At 41.8% G+C, this 23,038-nt stretch overlaps 1 protein-coding gene across 4 annotated transcripts in view; it reads right to left on the reverse strand.

Moving 5' to 3' along the window:
- The window catches only part of LOC132900382 (NLR family CARD domain-containing protein 3-like), a 106,677-nt gene that overhangs the window by 24,220 nt on the left and 59,419 nt on the right, over positions 1 to 23,038 (reverse strand). For 2 of the 4 annotated variants that reach the window (XM_060942443.1, XM_060942444.1), the window contains exons 8-11: positions 20,918 to 21,037; positions 19,175 to 19,231; positions 17,201 to 18,985; positions 9,932 to 10,105 (exon numbers count right to left, since the gene is read on the reverse strand). In XM_060942443.1, the coding sequence (XP_060798426.1) occupies positions 9,932 to 10,105; positions 17,201 to 18,985; positions 19,175 to 19,231; positions 20,918 to 21,037 (2,136 nt within the window). The remainder of the gene's footprint in view (positions 1 to 9,931; positions 10,106 to 17,200; positions 18,986 to 19,174; positions 19,232 to 20,917; positions 21,038 to 23,038) is intronic. The other 2 variants (XM_060942445.1, XM_060942446.1) reach the window with 1 other exon arrangement.

Raw genomic sequence — 23,038 nt, forward strand, 5'->3', positions numbered from 1 at the left:
TTTCACGAATATTTGAAGAAAATTAGATGATAAAAGCAAATTGAAATACACCGTACATTAATAAATAAGTGCATCAGTCAATAAATGTCCAAATGTCAGCCTTAGAAAAACAGACCCATATTCCATCACATCAGCGATGTCAAAAGCCCTAAACACAAAAAGTCTTGTAGAAATGGCCAACAGAACACTGGGGTCAAAAGCAAAAGTCCCCGAGGTCACAGATATTGACATTGTTGGTTATTTGGTGCTGACGACATCTTACTACACTAACAGCCAGTTTAAAGCTTACAAAAGCTTTGACACTTACAAATATTTTGTTTCTGGCTGGGTTCATGATGTCAGATTGTGGAAAATTTATGACACAACAATCTCCCTTTCTGCTCAAAATTACGTTTAAAAATAAAATTTGCCAACACTGATTAATGACGAATGCACTGCAAAATATCAATTAATTCAAAACATTTTCTTTTACAATTGTTTTAATTTAATTTCTAAATGAATTAAAGTATTCAGATAACTAAAATGCACACTGATGGTTGCTGGTGGGTTTGTTGAAACTGCTGAGAGACATGCATGTCTTCTTATTTATTTACTCCAGATAACTAACTCATTATTGAAAATGTGTTTATTTTGTCATTTTTATAATTTGAAGTGCAGGAACTAGATAACTAGATTTCGACCCTAGTATTTACAATAAGACCGTTACTTTATATGATATAAACCCTTGTGTTCTTAAATAGACCAGTAGCCCTTTAATTGTCAAGCCATCTGGATTTCTGTAGATTTTAAGTTTCAGGCCACATGTTAAAATATATTGCAAATTTTAGTTGCTTTTATAAATATTTACTTTCCATGCAGTCTGATTTACATTGTATCCCTGTTATCGCTCAGTAATTGGATTTTTCTAGGGACCTATCGTAAATTTGCCATTGTGAAGATAGATAGATAGATAGATAGATAGATAGATAGATAGATAGATAGATATACAAACAGTATATACGTGTGTGTGTGTGTGTGTGTGTGTGTGTGTGTGTGTGTGTGTGTGTGTAAAATGTGTCTTGCACAACTCACAGAACTGATAATAAATTTCAACATGTACCCCTGTTAAAATCCCCACACATTAAAATAGATGTTAAAATAGAAAGCATATTTGTAAATATGTTACTTCCTTTGGTTAAAACTATTATGAAAATGGTTTAAAGGGTATTTCATAAAGGTTAAAACAGATGTAGGTTAAAACAGATTAAAAGTGTAACAAGTTTAAAAAGGTTTAAAAGATACAAATGTACATTGTTAAATATTTACTTTTATTTTGGAAAGTTCATGTGAAAAGAGGAAGTACTGATTGGGAATATGGATAATACTGGTCATTCATTGGTTGAAGGTTCATGATTTAAGGTACAGACAGGAAGAGACAGTGAGTGTGTGTTGATTTTGGGGAACTTGACAGTCGACATGGACGAGAGACGGTGGAGTCACATCACGGTGAGTGTGTAGTTTTCAGTATCTAAAAGACTGTCTGCTTGACATTCTGAAACTGAGTACTTGATCGACACCTGGTTTGTGAGCAACTAGAGACATTTCTACTCGAAGTTTCTTTTGTAGTTGCGCACGTGTTTAGCTAGCTTGTAAGCTAGTTCAGAGTGTGTTACTAGCATTTGTTCATAAAAGGGAATGGACTTAGCTGCTGTATAGCTAACCTGGCTAACGCTACTAGGCGTGACTCCACGTTTCAACATGGAACCTTGAGGCTTTATCTGAAACACTGCTAGTGTGTGCAACAAGTCATCATTTGGACATTGCTGCTTGCTGCCTGGCAGAGACTACACAGGCCTACAGCATCGCCCTTCACCAGAGACTCAGACTGGGTAGACTGTTACTGTTTGGACTTGATTTTCACTCGGACATAATATCTTTAAATTTTTTTTTTCACTGCTCTGTGGACTGAGTGGACAAATACTGTGGATTTCCTTGCGCTCAAGCATCATAGCATCAGGCCTGCAACAAGGGGTTTCTTTTGTTTTGCCGGCTGTGTGTTTGAATGTGGGCCCACAGAGTTAGAATTTGTTAGAGAGAGAATAACACTGAATTTAACTATTTTAGCTGTTATAGTTAGAGTAATTTTGTGGAACTAAAAGGGTAAATATTTGGTATAATTTCAATAATTGAAGGTGAACCTAATTGACCTAAGGTGAAAGGAAATTCTTCTGTAACCTAATTTGTTTGTAAGAACAAGGGGAAAGAAAAGAGCTTTTTTTTTTGGTAATAAAACTCAGTTTTGGTTTACATTTCAGTAAATAATTGAGTTCTGATTTTCTAGAACTGTGTCTGGTGTAATATTTTTACCTCCGTTTTATCACACGTACTTAAGTTAGAATTTCATAAAGTTCATCTTTATCATTAATGCTGCTTATTAGAAAAATATTAAAGAAACCCAAGATAATTATTAGCATTATAAATTAGGAGAGATTCAGAAATATTATTTGGAGTATTTTATGACAAGTGAAATTAGCTGTTATATGAACTTGGGGGTCTCTGACTTAATGGGGAGAAGTGGGCTCCAAACATTTTAATAAATCTACCTGCAATATCCCGATAAATAACACTAACTAGATATAAAATGGGCACTGCATAATTGGTGATCTTCCGATGGTTGCCATAACTTGTCAGATTTGTCTGGTTAGCACATTTTGCTGTAGCATCCTTTGCTTGGCTGTTTGTCCAGCCAAATGCTGCACAACCAGTTGTCATTTTAAGACCAGTAATAATAGCAAGCAACAGCAATGTGTCAAACCCTTTAACAGGCTTTCTTCATTCATCCAAGATGGCGGTATTTACATGTTAGCAAGGCCGATAATTTATGTGCAACATCACACACATCGGTACCATAAGCTGCAGTAACCATGTCCTAGTTAAAAATCTGCATGAGAAAGTTTCCCTGATTATTTATTGGAGTGTTTCTCATTGCATTAAAAATAAACTGGTTTGAAGAAGAAACTTGTTTTGGCCAAAAACAAATGTTTATTGTAAAGTCTAATTAAGAGATTAAGACACAATCAGGAAAGATTTTACTGAGTACTCAGTTGGTCAGTTTTACTGACCAACTGAATTGTATTTTGTAAATATAAACAAATCCAGCCACTGAAGTGCAGAAGCCAGTGCATACTTGGTGCCAGTCCCAAGTCGAGATAAATGGGGAGGGTTGCATCAGGGAGGGCACCCGGTGTAAAACTCATGCCAAATCAATTATGCATATGAAGAGGACTTTCATACTGGATCAGTCAAGGCCCAGGTTAACAACGACCACCACTGGAACTGTTTCCCAGTAGGGTACCAGTGGAAACTATGCTACTGGTGGGAAAAGGAGGAGAAAGAGAGGTGGAAGGTGAATATGGAAGAAACATGAGGGTAGAAAAGGCAGGAGAGTGGAATTGAAAGTTGGAATTTTAAATGTTGGCACTGTGACTGGTAAAGGCAGAGAACAGGCTGATATGATGGAGAGTAGAAAGACTGACATCCTGTGTGTACAAGAAACAAAGTGGAAGGGAAGTAAGGCAAGGAACATCGGAAGTGGTTTCAAGCTTTTCTATCAGTGTGAATGGGAGGAGAAATGGTGTAGGGGTAATCCTGAATGAATAGTATGTTGAGCAGGGGCAGATCCAGGAAAATGGGGGCGTCAACCCAGTAAGGCTATGGGTCTGGGGGCTGCCAGAGGCCCCCAGAAGCTCTGTAGTTTTTAAATGCCCAGAGATGCATTTTGAGCTATCAGAGACCTGTTGTTGTAAGTGATATTTCTTAAAGAAAATTACAATATCAAAAATGTTTTAAAAGTAGGAACTTTCAAAACCATTTTATTAGTCACTGAAAATGATATTGTCAGAGTTGCAGGTATGTGTAGAACAGAATTACAACTGATGGATGGTCATGTTTATGAAAGTTGCATTGTCATAATGCATTACCACATGACACTACAGTGTTGTACACTGACCACAAAACACCCATCAATAAATTATTACTGTTTTAGCAACTGCAATCTGAGCTCCTGCTCAGGACTTTCAATATACACGGAGTGCAGAATTATTAGGCAAGTTGTATTTTTGAGGATTAGTTTTATTATTGAACAACTATGTTCTCAATCAACCAAAAAGACTCATAAATATCAAAGCTGAATATGTATGGAAGTTAGAGTGGGGCGTTTAGTTTTGGCCATTTTAGGAGAATATGTATGTGTTCAGGTAACTTTCACTGTGCAGAATTATTAGGCAACTTAATAAAAACCAAATATGTAGCCATTTCACTTATTTATTTTCACCAGATACACTGATATGACAACTCCAGATTTGCAAATAAACATATCTGACATTCAAACAAAAACAAATCAGTGACCAATATAGCCACCCTTCTTCATGAGGACGCTCAAAAGCCTTCCATCCATAGATTCTGTCAATTTCTTTCTGTTCACGACCAACATTGTGTGCAGCAGCAACCATGGCCTCCCAGATACTGTTCAGAGAGGTGTACTGTTTTCCCTCTTTGTAGACCTCACGTTTTATAATGGACCACAGGTTCTCTATGGGGTTTAGGTCAGGTGAACAAGGGGGCCATGTCATTATTTTTTCACCTTTCAGACCTTTACTGGCTAGCCACGCAGTGGAGTATTTGGACGCATGAGATGGAGCATTATCCTGCATGAAAATCATGTTCTTCTTGAAAGATGCTGACTTTTTCCTATACCACTGCTTGAAGAAGGTTTCTTCCAGGAACTGGCAGTAGGTCTGGGAGTTGAGTTTGAGTCCATCCTCAACTCGAAAAGGTCCAACAAGCTCGTCTTTGATGATACCAGCCCATAGCAGTACTCCACCTCCACCTTGCTGGCGTCTGAGTCGGAGTGGAGCTCTGTGCCCATTACTGATCCAGCCACAGGCCCATCCATCTGGCCCATCAAGAGTCACTCTCATCTCATCAGACCACAGCACCTTAGAAAAATCAGTCTTAAGATATTTCTTGGCCCAGTCTTGACGTTTTATCTTGTGTGCCTTACTCAGTGGTGGTCGTTTTTCAGCCTTCCTTACCTTGGCCATGTCCCTCAGTATTGCACACCTTGTACTCTTTGACACTCCAGGAATGTTGCAACTCTGGAATATGGCAGAACTGGATGCTAATGGCTGCTTGTTAGCGTCACGCTTGATTTTCCGCAGATCATGTGCAGTTATTTTGTGCCTTTTTTTTTTTCCCCCACACGCTTCTTTCGACCCTGTTGACTATTTGCAATGAAACGCTTGATTGTTCGGTGATCACGTTTCAACATCTTCGCAATTTCAAGAGTGCTGCATCCATCTGCAAGACATCTCACAATTTTATACTTTTCAAAGTCTGTCAGATCTCTCTTCTGACCCATTTTGCCAGAGGAAAAGAGGTTGCCTAATTATGCACACCTGATATAGGGTGTTGATGTCATTAGACCATACCCCCTCTCATTACACAGATGCACAGCACCTGATATACTTAATTGGTAGTAGGCTTTCAAGCCTAAACAGCTTGGAGTGGGACAACATGCATTAAAAGGATGTTGTGGTCAAAATACTCACTTGCCTAATAATTCTGCACTCAGTGTACATATAAGACAGTGAATATACCCAGGTACACTGAGGGAATGTAAATGGCCACTTAAGACTGAGCTTAATACTGAGAGAACTATAAACACAGACTGCAGGAGCTGCATGTCTGTAATACAAAGTCAGTAACTGCAGTCTGCGCTCCCGAGTCTAACAGACTGAGACAATGAGACATATCCCCCCCCCCCCCCCCCCCTCGTTTCCGGTTGAGAGTATGCCGTGCACATTCTGGCTGCTGCTTCTCACCAGAGCTTTTTTTGCTTTTTTTTTTAATTTATTTTTTGTTTGTGTAGTTTGAGTGTTTTTGTCCGTCAGGTGTGGTGTAGCTCCGGACCCAGTTTTGGGTGTTGGTTCCCTCCAGGCCTTGGTTCGCTGTGGGTGATGTCTGTGCTCCCAGCTATGGACTGCAGTGAGCTCATTGCTCATTTTAACATCGTGGTTGTCCAGCGCTCTGTGCTTTAGTGCTTGGCGTGATGTTCCAAGCGATGTTGCTCGGTGGCGTCACAGCGGCTGTGCAGGGGGTTTGGGACATACCAGCACTCTGCATGGCAGTGCTTCTGTGTTTGCTTTGTGGATCCATGGTGTGGTGTTCCGAGTGATGTTGCTGGCGGTGTCACAGTGGCTGTGCTGGAGGTGTGGGACTTGTTTTTGTGCGTCTTTTGGTGGACTGTGGCTGCTACACCACTGGAATGACATCCTGACCTCTATTTGGTGGACTTTTTTTTTTTTTTTCTCTGTCTATAATTGTAAAGTGACCTTGGGTTTTGAGAAAGGTGCTATATAAATTAAACATTATTATAATTGTGAGTTACATGTGATCAAGTCCAATAATAAGTCTCAGTTCCCAAGACTGGGGAGATTTCAAGTAGATTTTCTTGAGAGCCATTGCAAAATCAACATCTCTCTCAGATCAATCCAGCTGCTGTCATAAAAATCAAAGTGAGACTCACCCCCAAAAAGGCACGTATCCCATGTACATACCCTATTAATAAATACGAGCAGAAGCCGGACAGCCAACATGTGTGCGCACAGTAAACCTGCTGCAGCATCTTAGCATGCATGTTCACAAGCCAAAATGATGATAATACCATAAACATAAAAGGATGGCACACACCAGGGCAGGAATTTCACGAGGGCCAATTTGGCTTTGTGCCCTTGGAAAAAAATATCTGCCGTAAGGCCACAGTGGTCTTGATGCCCTGCGGTTTTGTAGTCTGCCTCGTGACTGCCAATAGGCTTTAACATCACCTGCGTCTATTGAGAAAAAAATGCGTCTTTTGATGACATTCTGGATTCTTATTGGGCAACTCCTCAGTGGTGGATCGGACTCGAGCCTGGCATGAACCGCTCCGATGTGCTATAATGACACCAATCTATCACCAGCCAACCAGGAGACTTAATCAAACGCATCCCCCGCCCACTTGTGTCCGCGTCTGAGACGTTGAATTTTCACAGAAGGAGGGAAGAAGTTGACTGAGGTAAGACTGTGTGATAAATTAACGAACGAATAAGATAGGAATTTCAACATATAGGGCTTAAGTTTGTTACCGTTAAATAAGCATTGCTTGTACAGTAACGTTATGTCGTTACGACGTTGACCCACTTTTAACGTGCCGAGTACCGACTGTAGCCGCTAACAAATGCTAATTAGCTTGCTGTCAAGTTTTTCCTTTGTCGAGCTTTAAGCGTAAGGTCATGGATGTTCCTACTGCTTGTTCCTGATGTAATATGATGCGTGATATGTGCTGTTGTCTGTTCATAGCCACTTTTTTTTAATCTATGCAGTTATCATTGTTTTGTTACTAGTATTGTAAGTTTCTTTTTGCTGTTTAACCGAAGTGTAACTGCTGCCATCTTGACGAGATCACCATCACAAGAGATTTTCTCATTGTTTTTGGCGTCATTACAACATTAACATTTTTACTTTTATTCATTTACCCCCTCTGTGTAAATTAGAAAATGGCGCAACTTCCTCTGTAGCAGTCAACGGACAAGCACAGACTTGTTTTGAGCCAATCACAACAGGGCAGCACTGTGGCCTGAGGTAAAACATGATAGTTAAATTTGTTTAAATTACAAAAATGAGTACACCCAATGACTGTCTCATATACTTTTAAAAAGTGGAATTTACTCATAATGTTTGCATAGAATGAACTTTCGGGTTAACAGTCTAATAGTGTTGCAGTGTTCTGCAAATTTGCAATTTAATATTTCAGATCTTGAGACATGAAAGTGCTATTTAAAAAAAAATAAAAGGTCAAATGTTTTCTTTGTCGTCTATTTAGTTCATTTTATTTCCTCAATTTTCCTTGATTGAGAAATCGGTCTGGGCTCTTATGGGTTAATCAGTAGCCTGCATGCTAGTATATGTTCCATTTACAGTCAAACATTTTGATGAACTCCAGGCTCAATTTTGATTAATCAAAAATCTGCGTAGTAGTCCAGTCTGAAGATGCTCTTGCACATTCGGTGTCAAATGAACAAAAATTATGGGAGGATATAGGTTTAATAAGTTTTACAATTTTTGAAGTGAGTGATGGATTGATAAGTTTAGATGTGTTCAATATTTTCTTATCTTCAGACATAGTGTAGGAGACATTTCTTTACCTGCTTGATAGTTTCGACTGAGACTCCAATCTTCCTCAGAAGAGTCATTAGTCCTTAAATTAAATTCATTATAGATGTGAACTTAAGATCATTGTTTTATTTTATGGCCTTGGTGCCCTGGCTTTTGGCCTTCGTGCCCTCAAAAAATTGACCACACAAAAGGCCAAGTGGCCTTGCCCCTAAAATGACCAAATTCCAGGCCTGGTACAAAGTAATGGCGAGTGCAGAAGAGAAGTGAAGCAGAGAGTGCAAGCAGGTTGAAATGGATGGAGGGGAGTGTCAGGAGTGATTTGAGACAGATGGTTGCCAGCAAGAATGAAGGGGAACATGTACACAGTGTCATGGTGGTGTAGTGGTTAGCGCTGTCACCTCACAGAAAGAAGGTTGTGGGTTCAAGCCAAGTGGCCTACAGGGGCCTTTGTGTGTGGAGTTTGAATGTTCTTCCTGTGTCTGTGTGGGTTTCCTCTGGGTGCTCTGGTTTCCCCCACAGTCCAAAGACATGCAGTGAGGTTAACTGGCTATTCTAAATTGCCCACAGGTAAATGTCAATATATTTTTGATACATTTAATCAAAATATATTGATATTCATTTAAAAACTAGAGATAATGTGATGACTCTATATGAATTTTGAGCCCCATGGTCTGAGTTTATTCCTGGTCAGATCCAGTTCTCTCAGATTGGAGAATTCAAAGCTGAGCACTGAGGCCAAAGCTGCACACCCTTTCTCATTCAGACCACGATTATTAAATTCTGGGAAATGCACCACTTGTTTTTCATACAAGGTACATCCAGGACATGGGCAACTAAAAGCGTGACACACATCTGTCACTCATGAGGAAATCCATGAATGTTTGTCTGTTTGTTTGCTTATGTGTGAGAGAGAGAAATAATTCTACAAACAATTCACAAAGCTGAAATTCTCATCCATCCTGAACAATGATTGCAGTACAAAGGAGTAAATATTCTGTCTTTCGAACACTCACTGGTTTCAAAGCTTATTTTTAGCTCCTGTGATTTAATTTAATTATAAGCTGCAGGAACCATATCATATTTAAAAAGGTGCTGAACAACTTCATCCGAATAATTTGTAATGCCATAACTATAATCATAAAAGCTCTTTTCAGTCTCAAGACAAGCAAAGATCTGTAACATCAAATACATGTGCAAAACGCAACTAATTCATTTATCACATAGTGACAGGGGAAGAATACAGAGCAAAGCCCAATTGATTTTCAACCCCTTTAGCAATTTTTTTTTTTTTTTTAACTACACTGGATGCCCTTCCTGATGCAACCTTCCCTAATCTTTCCGGGCTTGGGACCAGCACTAAGTATACACTGGCTTGTGTAAATCCAGGGGGTGGGTCTTTTTACCAACCTGCATGTCTTTGAATCATAGGGGAAACTGGAGCGCCCAGAGGAAACCCATGCAGACAGAGCAAGAACATGTAAATTCCACACAGAAAGGCTCCCACTGGCTGTGGGGCTTGAACCCAGAACCTTCTTGCTGTGAGGCAACAGTTCTAACCACTACACCACTGTGCTACCCCAAACAAATATTGTGATCAGAAAATTACGACTCAAATGGTGCAGTGAAATGAAATTTTCACCCTCAGGACATTGATGATGAACCTACAACCTCGGCTTCAGTCTTAATAAAGAATGCCTTATTGAGGAGCAGGTCATGTGACCCTCAGAGGAGATCTTACCCCACTGTCTCCAGTTTGCAATGAGGATTCTCCAGTCCAGCAGAGAGACGCTTCACTCCTGAGTCTCTGAGTTTATTCCCAGACAGATCCAGTTCTCTCAGATTGGAGGATTCAGAGCTGAGCACTGAAGCCAAAGCTGCACACCCTTTCTCATTTAGACCGCAATTCTTCAACCTGAAGGAAAGAACAAAATACATGATGAAATAAGTGTGCAATATTGAAGTTCTCTTTGAAATGTGAAATGTACAATCATGGTATACAAGGGGTGCAACATGCTGCAACATTTATTATGTAATGTGTGTTTACTGAATGTAGATTACAGACATTTATACAACAGCACTCTTGAGTCTGGATTCTGATTGGTCAGAAGGTGCTGATTAATTTTCAATAACAGCAGCTCCGACAGTAGTGCAGCTGAATATCACAGGTTTATATTAATGCACTGGAATACACTTAGTGTTTTTTTTAAAGGCTCATTCACAGGGACTTTCATGGAAGAGTGACTAAAGCTAAAAACATAAACCCAGGTTATTATACAAGAACTCTATCATGGTGATCTGGTATAGATTTCTGTATGATGGCATTGATGTCAGATTTATGGAAGGAGTCTTCAGTGTCAGCACTTTGTAATATTCAGTGAGTTTTTCCACCATGGGAGAGTCTTCACAATGGAGAATGTTGCACCTTCTGGTTTCTTATTAATGTAAGTTTTTTTTTTTTTTTTAAATAAAATTCAAGTGAGCAACTTTGGAGGCGTAAAGGCCAAATATGAAAGTCATCTCTGAAATTCTGGTTTCAAGAGAGTGAGATGTTGTATGGGAGTGATGGTCAGGGGTCCACAATCTTTTTGACATGTATTGTACATACAACTCTTATTTGAGTGCTTATCTTATGAGGCCTAAAAATCCAGCCACCGGGGGTGCATAAGTGTACTCTTGGCACCGGTCCCCAGATAAATGGAGAGGGTTGCGTCAGGAAGGGCATCCGGTGTAAAAAAACAAAACAAAACAGGGTTTTCATTAGTAACTGATTGCTGATCAAAATCATCGGTTGTAATGACGTCTGAATCTGTTTTTCAGCCAAAAAAAAAAATCAGTATACACCAAATAAATCAAAATATTCACTTTATTATAATTTTGTAACTATTTAACACGCAGAAGACCATTAAACAAATGCATATGGGGCTACCTGAAGTGGCCAAAATAACTAGCCAGCAGCTAAATAACGTTGCGGTGCACACGCAGGTTGTTGTAGCGTTATTGTGCAACAGTTACGCTTATCTATCGTCTTTTGTTAATTTTTGTTCATTTATTCAATATAAAAATGATCTTGTACATGATATATATAAAATACAAGTACAAAAAACATTACACTTTGTCATCCCAATATTTTAAACACTTTGACCATACACAGTTACAGTAATCATGTAACAGCGCACACACAAGTTCAGGTCTTTTATTTAACGCATCTGTGATCGTGTAGGCGAGAGCTGCATTTTCCCACTGCTTCAGTGTTTGTTTACTGCAGGACTTCCAGGTTCCTGGGTCAAAGGACCCAAACTACAGAGGCCGGGGTGGCTTTGTAGTGCCGGTCTTGTGAATGCGCACCAGCTCGTGCATGGATTGGAGTGGTTTCACCCAATTAACATTATGTGTATTGTAAAAAATGTATGCATTTATTGTAATTGGGTATTTTGTTTATGCATGGAAGTTATTTTTCACATACAGAAAAAAATATAATTAATTCAGGGATGCACAACAGGCGCATCAGTCTCAACTGAAATGTCAAATGAGTATCACATTGACAAAGATGATATGTACAGTGTGTTAATTTTTTGTAAAATGATTTTAACAATGATTTAGCATTTCCTATCCATTTATTGGCCAGTTTCACTGTCAAAAAAGCCCAAAGTCTGTCACCTTCAGGGGGGCAGACCGCCACCTTATATTTTTGAAAAGTGGAGAACCCTGCCCAGTTTGCATTTTAAAAGTTATTGCTATTTTGCATGTTTGTCATTCTGCAAGCATTTGTGTTATGTTCTGATTTCCAAAATCTTGATTGGGCTTTGTGGCATACAAACTGTAATTGCTGTGAGACCCAGGAGTGACTGTTGAATTTCGACTTCAGATGGACCATGGAGCGCTAACGATTGGCTGTTAGAAATTGCGAAATTTGTTTCTGGTCCGGGCGGCACGGTGGTGTAGTGGTTAGCGCTGTCGCCTCACAGCAAGAAGGTCCTGGGTTCGAGCCCCAGGGTCGGAGAGGGCCTTTCTGTGTGGAGTTTGCATGTTCTCCCCGTGTCCGCGTGGGTTTCCTCCGGGTGCTCCGGTTTCCCCCACAGTCCAAAGACATGCAGGTTAGGTTAACTGGTGACTCTAAATTGACTGTAGGTGTGAATGTGAGTGTGAATGGTTGTCTGTGTCAGCCCTGTGATGACCTGGGGACTTGTCCAGGGTGTACCCCGCCTTTCGCCCGTAGTCAGCTGGGATGGGCTCCAGCTTGCCTGCGACCCTGTAGAAGGATAAAGCGGCTAGAGATAATGAGATGAGATGTTTCTGGTCCCCCCATCAGGGCGTTGCCCTGAACCCACATGGGGGCCTAATGCCGCTTTTCCACTACAAACGCGGCTGAGTCGGGCTGAGCCGTGCCGTGCTGAGTCGGGCTGAGCGGGGCTGTTGGAGTTGCATTTCGACTACAATCGCGCTGAACTGTGCTGGCTGGAAGTGGGTGGACACATTGGGTGGAGTTAGCGAAAGTGGGTGGACGTCAGGTGATGTCGTTAAGCAGCGCAAACAGTGACATCAGTGAGCTTTTAAGCGGTAGTCTCACGACCCGGATAGTAAACAATAAACATGGAGGACATGGAGTCATTAGTGTTGCTGGTCTTGGTGCTGTGGCTTGTTGTCACCGACAACGCAGACCGATACTGGCAAGAGCGTATAGATGAGGCGAGGCGCATAAGGCTTCAGAAATTCTCGTAATTCGTAATTCTTCTTCTTCCGGGTTTGCGGTGTTTACAGATCCCAGCGTGCTCGCGGGGCGTGTGTGGGCATGTGAGGACACTCCTCCTCACCAATCAGTGCACAGGGGAGTGTCTGCTCACGCCCCCAGACTCACTCGGCTCGCTTCAGCCCCACTCCAAAACGGTGCGAGTTTTAGGGGCTAAGCAGGGCTGAAGCGAGCTGAGTCGTGCTGGTTTTTGGTAGTCGAAACGCGAGCCGTGTCGGGCTGAAGCGAGCTGAAGTGAGCTGAAAAAGGGTAGTGGAAAAGGGCCATAAGTGGCCCCCATGACCCCCCGCCTAATCTGTTACTTTTCACATTTCATCTGTTTTCCATATTAATGAAAACCCTGAAAACTGTGCCAAATCTAACATGTGGATTGAAAAGAGAAATACCATACTGGATCGGTCGGGGCCTGGGTTAACAATGGCCACCTTCGGTACTGTTGGGTAACAGGGTGACGGTGGAAAGTATGCTACTGTTGCACCAAAATGGAGAAGGAAAAAGAGAGGAGGGGAGGCGTGTTAGGAGAAAGCATGAAAGATGGAAGGGAAAGAGCTTAGAATTGAGGGTAGGAACACTGAATGTGGGAACATTGGCAGAGCGAGAGAGTTAGCAGGTATGATGGAAAGAAGGAAGTTGGACATTTTGTGTGTGCAGGAGACAAGGTGGAAGGGAAGCAAGGCCAAGAACATTGGAGGTGGATGCAAGTTGTTTTATTATGGAGTTGATGGTAAGAGAAATGGTGTTGGTATTGTTTTGAGGGGAGAGTTGGTCAACAGTGTGATTGATGTGAAGAGTGTGTCAGAGAGAGTGATAGGCATGAAGCTGGAGATTCAAGGTGTGGTAATCAATATTGTGTGTGCCAGTGGCAATCCTAGAGTGATTTACTCCCTGGGCGAAACCCCCTGCTGGCGCCCCCGCCCAACCCGACAACCACCTCCCACCCACCACCTAAGAAAACACTAACTTCTTCCAGAACACACACGACCCCATACACAAACTCACAACAGCTATTTTCAAGAACAAATTTCCAGTTTTAATGACTAGTGCAATAAAAAATACAAAGATGAACAATAAACAAAAAGACTCAATGACTTCGCATTACAGCTATCCACAGCTATTTAAGAAAGCACAACTGCACTACAGCACCACCCGATGGTCAAAATATTGCACAAGTCAGTCAGTTTTACCAACAGAGTGCACAATGAATTATCATAGAGTACCATTCACCATTATTATTAACAAGAAGACTTAAACCTCCATTAAAGTCGCACCATATAAATAACAAAAGAAGCTAAACAGTTAAACAATCACAACTACAGAATAACATGAAGTGACAAAAGATCTAAAAATACTATACAGCAAACGTGACGCATGATATAGTACAAAATGCTATACAGCAAACGTGACGCATGATGGCTTTTGCTGCATGTTACGTGTGTGTGCGTAACACTGCTGCAAACCCTTAATTACAATTGAGCTACAAGAACTGACCAACTTCAGGTATTGACACCTCTTGTTATGATGACATCACCTGCGCAACTTTGGGCTTCCCCATCCAAAATGTTCAAACCCCCCCCCGGTCTTTTTTTTTTTTTTTTTTTTTGGGACCTGTGTGGTTTTTTTTTTTTTTTTTTTCCCCCGCCCGCGCTCGTGCCGCCCCCCCACGAAGCCACCCCGGGCGGCTGCCTGGTCGGACTGCCCCTGGTGTGTGCGTATGCCCCACAGGTTAGATGTGAGAATGAAGAGTTTTTCTGGGAAAAGATGGATGAAGTGGTGGAGCGTATACTGAGGGAGGAGTGTGTGCTGATAGGAGCAGATTTCAACAGACATGTTGGCGAGGGAAACAGAGGAGATGAGGACGTGATGGGCAGATATGGTGTAAGAGAGAAATGTGGAAGGGCAAATTTTTTTTTTTAAGAGGATGAATTTGGCAATAGTCAATACATACTTCGAGAAGAAAGAGCAGCACAGGGTGACGTTTAAGAGTGGAGGAAGATCTACACAGGTGGACTACATACTCTGCAGAAGGGGTAACTTGAAGGAGATTGGAGACTGTAAAGTGATGGCAGGGGAGAGTGTAGCTAGACAACATCGAGTGGTCATATGCAGGATGAGCCTGAAAGTGAAAGAGGAAGCATGAAATAGTGGAGCCGAAGATTAAGTGGTGGAAACTATAAGAGGCTGAACATCAGAAGGAGTTTAGGGAAGAAATGAGACAAGCATTGAGCGGTAATGGAAGTCTGCCAGCAGATTGGGACACTGTTGCTATACTAGTAAAAGAGGCAGCAAGGAAGGTGCTAGGGTGGTCATCGGGAAGGAAGACAAGGAGACATGGTGGTGGAACAAAAGTGCAGGAAATTATAAAAGAGAAGAGGCTGGCAAAGAATTGGGACAATCAGAGAGATGAGGAAAGCAGGTGGTTATACAGAGAGATGAGACAGAAGGCAAAAAGAGCAGTAGTGAAGGTGAAAGCAGATGCATATCAGGAGTTGTACGAAAGACTGGAGACTAAAGAAGGAAAGAAAGACCTGTACAGACTAGCTAGGCAGGGAAGGGAGGGATGTACAGCAAGTAAGAGTGATGAAAGATGTAAATGGAAATGTTCTGACAAACAAAGTGTATTAAGAAGGTGGGAAGAGTACCGGTACTTTGAGGATTTATTAAATTAGGAAAATCCAAGAGAGAAAAGGTCAGATTCGTTGGAGACAGCAAATCAGGAAGCAGAGTTGGTTAGTAAGGATGAGGCGAGGGCAGCCATGAAAAGAATGAAGACTGGGAAAGCAGTCGGACCAGATGGTATCCCGATTGAGGCTTGGAGATGTTTGGGTGAGACGGCTGTGGAGTTCCTAACGAGATTATTTAATAAGATCCTAGAGAATGAGAAAATGCCAAATGAATGGAGAGTGTGCTAGTCCCAATATACAAGAATAAGGGAGATGTACAGAGCTGCAGTAATTACAGAGGGATAAAATTGATGAGCCACACCATGAAGTTATGGGAAAGGGTATTGGAGGCGAGATTGAGAAGAGGTAGCAATCTGTGAACAGCAGTACGGGTTTATGCCAAGGAAGAGCATGTCAGATGCAATTTTTGCTTTAAGAATGTTAATGGAGAAGTACAGGGAAAGCCAGAGAAAGCTACATTGCGTGTTTGTAGACCTGGAGAAGACACATGATAGATTGCCAGGAGAGGAGTTATGGTATTGTATGAGAAAGTGTGGAGTGAATGAGAAGTATATTAGAGTGGTGCAAGACATGTATGAGAACAGTGAAACAGCAGTGAGGTGTGCAGTTGGAATGACTGAATGGTTCAAGGTGAAGGTGGGACTTCATCAAGGATCTGCTTTGAATGCTTTCTTGTTTGCCATAGTGATGGATAGCTTGACAGACGAAGTGAGGCAAGAGTCACTATGGAACATGATGTTTGTGGACGATGTGATGTGTGGTGAAAGTAGAAAGGAGGTTGAGCTAGGTTTGGAGAGATGGAGGTATGCATTGGAATGAAGGTGAGCAGAAGTAAAACAGAATACATGTGCATCAATGAGAATGGGGATGAGAGTGATAGTGAAGATACAAGGAGTAGACGGAAAGAAAGTTGGTGAATTCAAGTATCTGGGGTCAACTGTGCAGGAAAATGGGGGCTGCGATAGTGAGGTGAGAAAGAGAGTGCAGGCAGGGTGGAGCAGTTGGAGAAGGATTTCAGGAGTCATTTGTGATAGGAAAGTCCCAGCAAAAGTGAAAGGTAAGATGCATGACAGTAGTGAGATCAGCTGTGATGTATGGATTGGAGACCGTACCCTTAACGAAGAGACAGGAGGCAAAGTTGGAGGTGGCAGAGTTGAGGATGTTAAGGTTTGTGATGGAAGTGACAAGGTTGGACAGGATAAGGAACGAGCAAATCAGAGGGACAGCACATGTGGATAGCTTGGGAATTAAGCTGAGAGAGATGAGACTGAGATGGTACGGGCACATCCTGAGAAGAGATGCAGAGCATGTTGGAAGGAGAATGTTGAGGATTGAGCTGCCAGGCACACGAAAACGAGGAAGGCCAAAGAGGAGATACATGGATGTGGTGAGAGAGGACATGAAAGTGGCAGGTGTGGTAGAGAAGGATGCAGAAGACAGGGAGCAAAGGAGACGAAAGATCCACTGTGGCGACCCCGAATCGGGAGCAGCCAAAAAAAGAAGAATCTTATGAGTTCTAACCATGTTCTTCCATCTTGAATATTGTAAGAGTTTTTCAATTCTTGTCAGCATTACTTACTGAGCTTTTCTGGATGCTGCAACCACAGGCAGGAGCTTCAGAAGAACCTCATTTGATTTACTCTGATCTTTGGTATATTTCTGAAGAACAAACACATCCTCTTCCTGCATAGATGTCAATAACACAAACACCACAGCTAACCACTGAGAACAAGAAAGATTAAGTTGGTGTAAATTTCCAGATTGCAGGGAGTGTTGGATTTCCTCAACGAGAGAATGATCCTCCAGTTCATTCAGACAGTGGAACAGATTGATGGATTTCTCTGTTGAGGGATTCTCTCTGATCTTCTTCTTGATGTATTGAACTGTTTCCTGGTTACTGTGGGAACCTGTCTGTGTCACTATGGACTGTAAGAGGATCTGATTGGACTCCACTGAGAGACCCAGAAGAAAGCGAAGGAAAAGATCCAGATGTCCATTTTTACTCTGTAAAGCCTGGTCTACAGCACTCTTGTGGACATCGGTGATTGGAATTTCTCTGAACAGCATCAACATTTTAGAAAACAGGCTCTGCTGAAGAACATTGCTCTTTTCAATCATAAACACCAGGTGCACATACAGAGCTGCGAGGTGTTCCTGAATGCTCAGATGAACAAAGCAGTACACTTTACTCTGGTGAAGCCCACACTCCTCTCTGAAGATCTGTGTACACACACCTGAATAAACTGATGCTTCTGTCACATCAATGCCACATTCCATCAGGTCTTCCTCATAGAAGATCAGATTCCCTTTCATCAGCTGCTGAAAAGCCAGTTTACCCAGTTTCAGAACCATTTCTTTATCTGCCTCTCTGCTCTTTGTGTACTTTTTCTTTACAATGTTTGTCTGAATGATGAGGAAGTGTGTGTACATCTGAGTCAGAGTCTTGGGGATCTCTCCACTCTCTGCTTCACCCAACATTCTCTCTAGAACTGTGGCTGAAATCCAGCAGAAGACTGGGATGTGACACATGATGTAGAGGCTTCTTAATGACTTCAGGTGTGTGATGATTCTGTTGCTCAGGCTCTGATCACTGATCCTCTTCCTGAAATATTCCTCCTTCTGTGGGTCATTGAACCCTCGTACCTCTGTGACTCGATGGACACACTCAGAGGGGATTTGATCAGCTGCTGCTGGTCGGGAGGTGATCCAGATGAGAGCAGAGGGAAGCAGATTCCCTTTGATCAGGTTTATCAGCAGCACATGCACTGATGATGATTCAGTTACATCACACAATCTCACTGTGTTCTGGAAATCCAGAGGAAAACGACACTCATCCAAACCATCAAAAATGAACAGAACTTTGCGCAGATTGGAAATGTTCATTTCTTTTATCTCCTTAAAGAAATGAAGGAGCTCCATCAGACTCAGGTTTTGATCCTTCATCAAATTGAGCTCTCTGAAAGGAAGTGGAAATATGAGATGAACATCCTGGTTTGTTTTCCCTTCAGCCCAGTCTAGAATGAATTTCTCCACAGAGATGGTTTTTCCAATGCCAGCGACTCCCTTTGTCAGAACGCTCCTGATGGGTTCGTCTTCTTCAGATAAGGGCTTAAAGAGGTCATTGCATTTGATGGGTGTTTCCTCTGTTGCTGCTCTCCTGGATGCTGCCTCGATCTGTCTCACCTCATGTTCATTATTGACTTTTCCACTGTCTCCTTCTGTGATGTAGAGCTCTGTGTAGATCTCATTGAGAAGTGTTGGGTTTCCCTGGTTTGTTATCACCTCATTTACATGCTGAAACTTCTTTATCAGATTTAATTTGCATCTCTCCTGAAGATGAGGTTCAGTAGTTAGAGACTTGCACCTGTAAAATGGAAACAGACCTGTGGTGAGATCAAGCACACTTAAATCTACTGAATATGTTCACGTAAATGTTCACTTAAATCTAGTGAATATGTACTTAACTGAATCAAGCTGTAGAAATTCTCAGTAGAAAATAAGAAAAAAAAATACCACTGTTCTGGTCTCACTTATGACCCTTCTCACTTCTTACCCTGTATCTGTGATTATGATCTTCTGTTCTGTTTTGCTTCTTGCTCGCTGTAGGACACTGTGAAAACAAAATATTTTATTTACCCTCTGTGGTCAAAATTATGGACACCTGACCATCCCACCGATACAAGTTTGTTTGGCATCACATTCCAAAACTATGGACATAAATACAGAGTTGACCCCCCACCCTTGCAGATTTTACATCCTACCCATTTTTGGGAAGACTTTCTACAAGATTTTGGAGTGTCTGTGGGAATTTGTGCCCATTCAGTCAAAAGAGCATTTGTGAGGTCAGGAACAGATTTTGGATGAGAAGGCCTGGCTCACAATCAATGTCCCAGTTCATCCCAAATGTGTTGAATGGGATTAAAGTTAAGGCTCTGTACAGGACACTGGAGTTCCTCCTCCACCAAGTCATCAAATAATGTCTTTATGGACCGTGCATAGTGCACAGGGGCACAGTCATGCTCAAACAGGAAAGGGATTTCCCTAAACTGTTGCCACAAAGTTTACAAAGCATACAATTGTCTAAAATGTCTCCTCCACCCCACTTTACTGTTCACACTATGCATTCTGGTAGGTCTCATTCTCCTGGTATCCACCAAACCTAGATTCATCCATCCAAGTGGTGAAGCGTGATTCATCACTCCAGAGAACACGTTTCTACTGCTCCAGAGTCCAGTGATAGTGGAAACCCATTTCATGAAGCTCCTGACACTCAGTTCTTGTGCTGATGTTGCTTCCAGAGGCAGTTTGGAACTCTATTGCCAGTGATGCAATCAAGGATAGGTGATTTTTATTTATTTATTTTTTTTTTTAATACATTCTGCATGCTTCAGCACTTGATGGCCATGTTCTGTGAGTTTGCATGGTCTACTGCATTGTAACCGAACTGTTGTTGCTTCTAGATGCTTCCATTTCACAATAATAGCACTTACAGTTGACCAGAACTGATCCAACAAGGCAGAAATTTCAGTAACTGACTTGTGGCAAAGGTGGAATCCCATAACAGTGCTGCATTTACTGAGTTCTTCAGTGTGATTCATTCTACTGTCAGTGTTTGTCTGTGGAGATTACATGGCTATGAGCTTGATTTTATGTACCTGTTGGAAACTGACGTGGCTGAAACACCTGAACTCAATCATTAAGAGGGGTGTCCACATACTTTTAGCAATATAGTGTGTCATACACATCAAAGTCTTTATTACATCATTATCCACAAACTTAAAATTACAGTTTGAAAATGGTGAGTCTGAAATCTGCTACAAGATTTCCACGTTTTCACAAATGTGACTAAACCTGATGGAGATGCCTCAGTATACAGTATCTTGAAATCTGTGTTTTTATAGATTTGTTCGAATAAAATTGGCAAACAAACAGCTGTTATTTTAATCTAATGTTTATTTCCAGTGTATCAGTGAGGATTCTCCCTTCCATTTAAATGTTAATTCCATAAACTCATTACTCTCCATAATCACACAGCTGGGTCCTGATGAGTCTGATCCTTTTCTCTGGGTTTCACTACACAACAGAACACATCATATATTGTACTGCAGTTGAAACCACAATAAACATATTTGCTAATAAGGACACAAATTATTCAGCCTCAGATTGTAACAAATACAGGCACACACATTTACACACACATACTTGAGCCATAAACTAAAACATTGTAACTTTTTATGATGCATTTCTGCAGGAATAAGCTGCAGTGCAACACACTGAATTAGATATAAGGAGATACCTGTATCCAGCTGTGGATTCTCCATCTTTGAACTTTAGTGGGAAATTCATAGAGTTATCACTCTTCATAGACACACAGCTGGGCCCTAGTGAGTCTGATCTCTTCATCTTAGGCACACTGCTTACACACAGAACACCAGATGTGTAATTTTCAGTGTCCATTTGTGTTTTGCTAAATTTTGCAAAGTTCTTCTTGTAAAGGTGAAGAATTATGGTGGGTTTTTTGTTTTGGTTTTTTAATCTATGGGGAGGCATTATTTTTCCAGGTTGTCTGTGCGTCTCTCGGAGATTCTCATTAGTATGAAATCTCAAGAACAAGGGGTTCACAGATCAGCAGATCAACTGATTAGATTTTGAAACTGATCCACACAGAGTCAAGGTTCAACCAGTCAAATTCAGGTCACAAAATTCAATACAAATAAGTAACTCACTAACCCGGGCTACTCAGTGGTCGACAAAAGCAATCGATCCTGAAGTGTGTTATGCCATTTTTACATCTCCTGTATGTCCCTATATCACTATATCAACAGAACACTGCAAAGCAATTGTCAAGTGTATGTGAGCATCATGGGTTTCCCACACTTGAAAGGGAAGGACTCGGACACAGGATTCCACTCGTCTTGTGTTTTATTGATTTTCAGTGGAGTTGACGTTGTAGTAGAATTGTGGTAGTAGCAAAATATAGTAGGGTTTTCCAGAAGAAAAGGTAGAAGTAGAACCAGAAGTAGAAGGTGAAAAACCTTCAAACATAAAATAAATGTATGAATAAATGCCTGTTTTTCTACAACAAAGCCCAAGTTAATTAGGCAACAATATATAAATATTTATGTATAAGGTAAGTTAAGTATATTTTAACCATTTTCAATCATTCAGGCAATATGTTACTGAACGAACATAAATGAACAGAAAACCAGTTCTAAACTAAGAACCATTTACTTCTAACCATTAGCCCTTTAACAGGCAGTTTGTGCACTTTAACTGAAGATATTTTGCTACACGCCACTGAGAAAGGAAACTGATGAAATTAAACTAATGTAATGAAACGAAGGACACACGTTAGCAACTACCAGCAAGCTATAAGTTTACTAAACGTGGAAAGTTCAGTGGGCTTACCGGTAGCCTTTTTCGTCCTTTTTTCCCCCGATGTGCTGTAAGGTTTGTGTTGGTAGCGAATTCTCTTTGCAACTGCTGTGCTGCTGCTTCGTTACAAACTGAACGCCAACTCTGCCTATTGTTCTAGAACGATCGCTGCCCTGCTAATTAGCGTTGTGATTGGCTTCACCTGTTCAGCGCAGTGTGCTGTCAAGCCGTGTGCTGGCAGCGTAGCAGGGAGTGGCGGAGGCAGCTGTCAATCATGTGAGCCTGCGTTCAGACACTCCTTGTGGCAGGTCGCCGCGACACCTCCCACTCGATCTTGGTGTGGCGCGACGGGAAGATCGCATCCATCAGGCGAGCTGGTCTCTGCTGACTTGTTCTTCCACTGGGAGGAGGACGATGAGGCGTCGCACATCCCAATGCAGTGTGGTACCCTGCAGGTCCCAGGACTTTTTGGTTGGCTTTGGAGTCTTCACCTGAGCATGTCCACCTGGGGGGACTTTCACATAGACATCCCGGACAATGCCTTTGGAGTCTGCATTCACGCTGATCACTCTTGCAAGCTTGAATTGCCCCCTCAGTGCGTTTTGGTCGCAGAGCCACACTATGTCTCCGACGGCAACATTTCTTTTTGCAGTGTGCCACTTGCTGTGGATGAACATGTCCGGACCTGCAAGTTAGCTCCAGGACCTCCAGAAGTGGCTAACTTGTGTTTGCATTTCTTGCAGTCTCTAGAAGGGGTAGGTGGTGTAGCCTACTGTTTTGAAGTCTCCAGTTTGTGTGGCTCGGCCAAGCAACAGTGTGTTTGGGGTTATGTAGTTGATGCGGTCCTCATGGCTCTGAACTCTGGCATCGATTGGCCTTTCGTTGGCAAGGTTAGCAGCTAGCTTAAGCACTGTCAGGAACTCACTGAAGGTAAGGCCTCCTTCGCCACCAAGGCTTTGCAGAGCTCTTTTGGTGACCTTGACAGCAGCTTTGGCAGCACCATTCCGGTGGGGTGAGTCAGCTGGAAGGATTTTCCACGTCC

Source organism: Neoarius graeffei, chromosome 16, assembly GCF_027579695.1.
Source record: "Neoarius graeffei isolate fNeoGra1 chromosome 16, fNeoGra1.pri, whole genome shotgun sequence".
Taxonomy (NCBI): domain Eukaryota; kingdom Metazoa; phylum Chordata; class Actinopteri; order Siluriformes; family Ariidae; genus Neoarius; species Neoarius graeffei.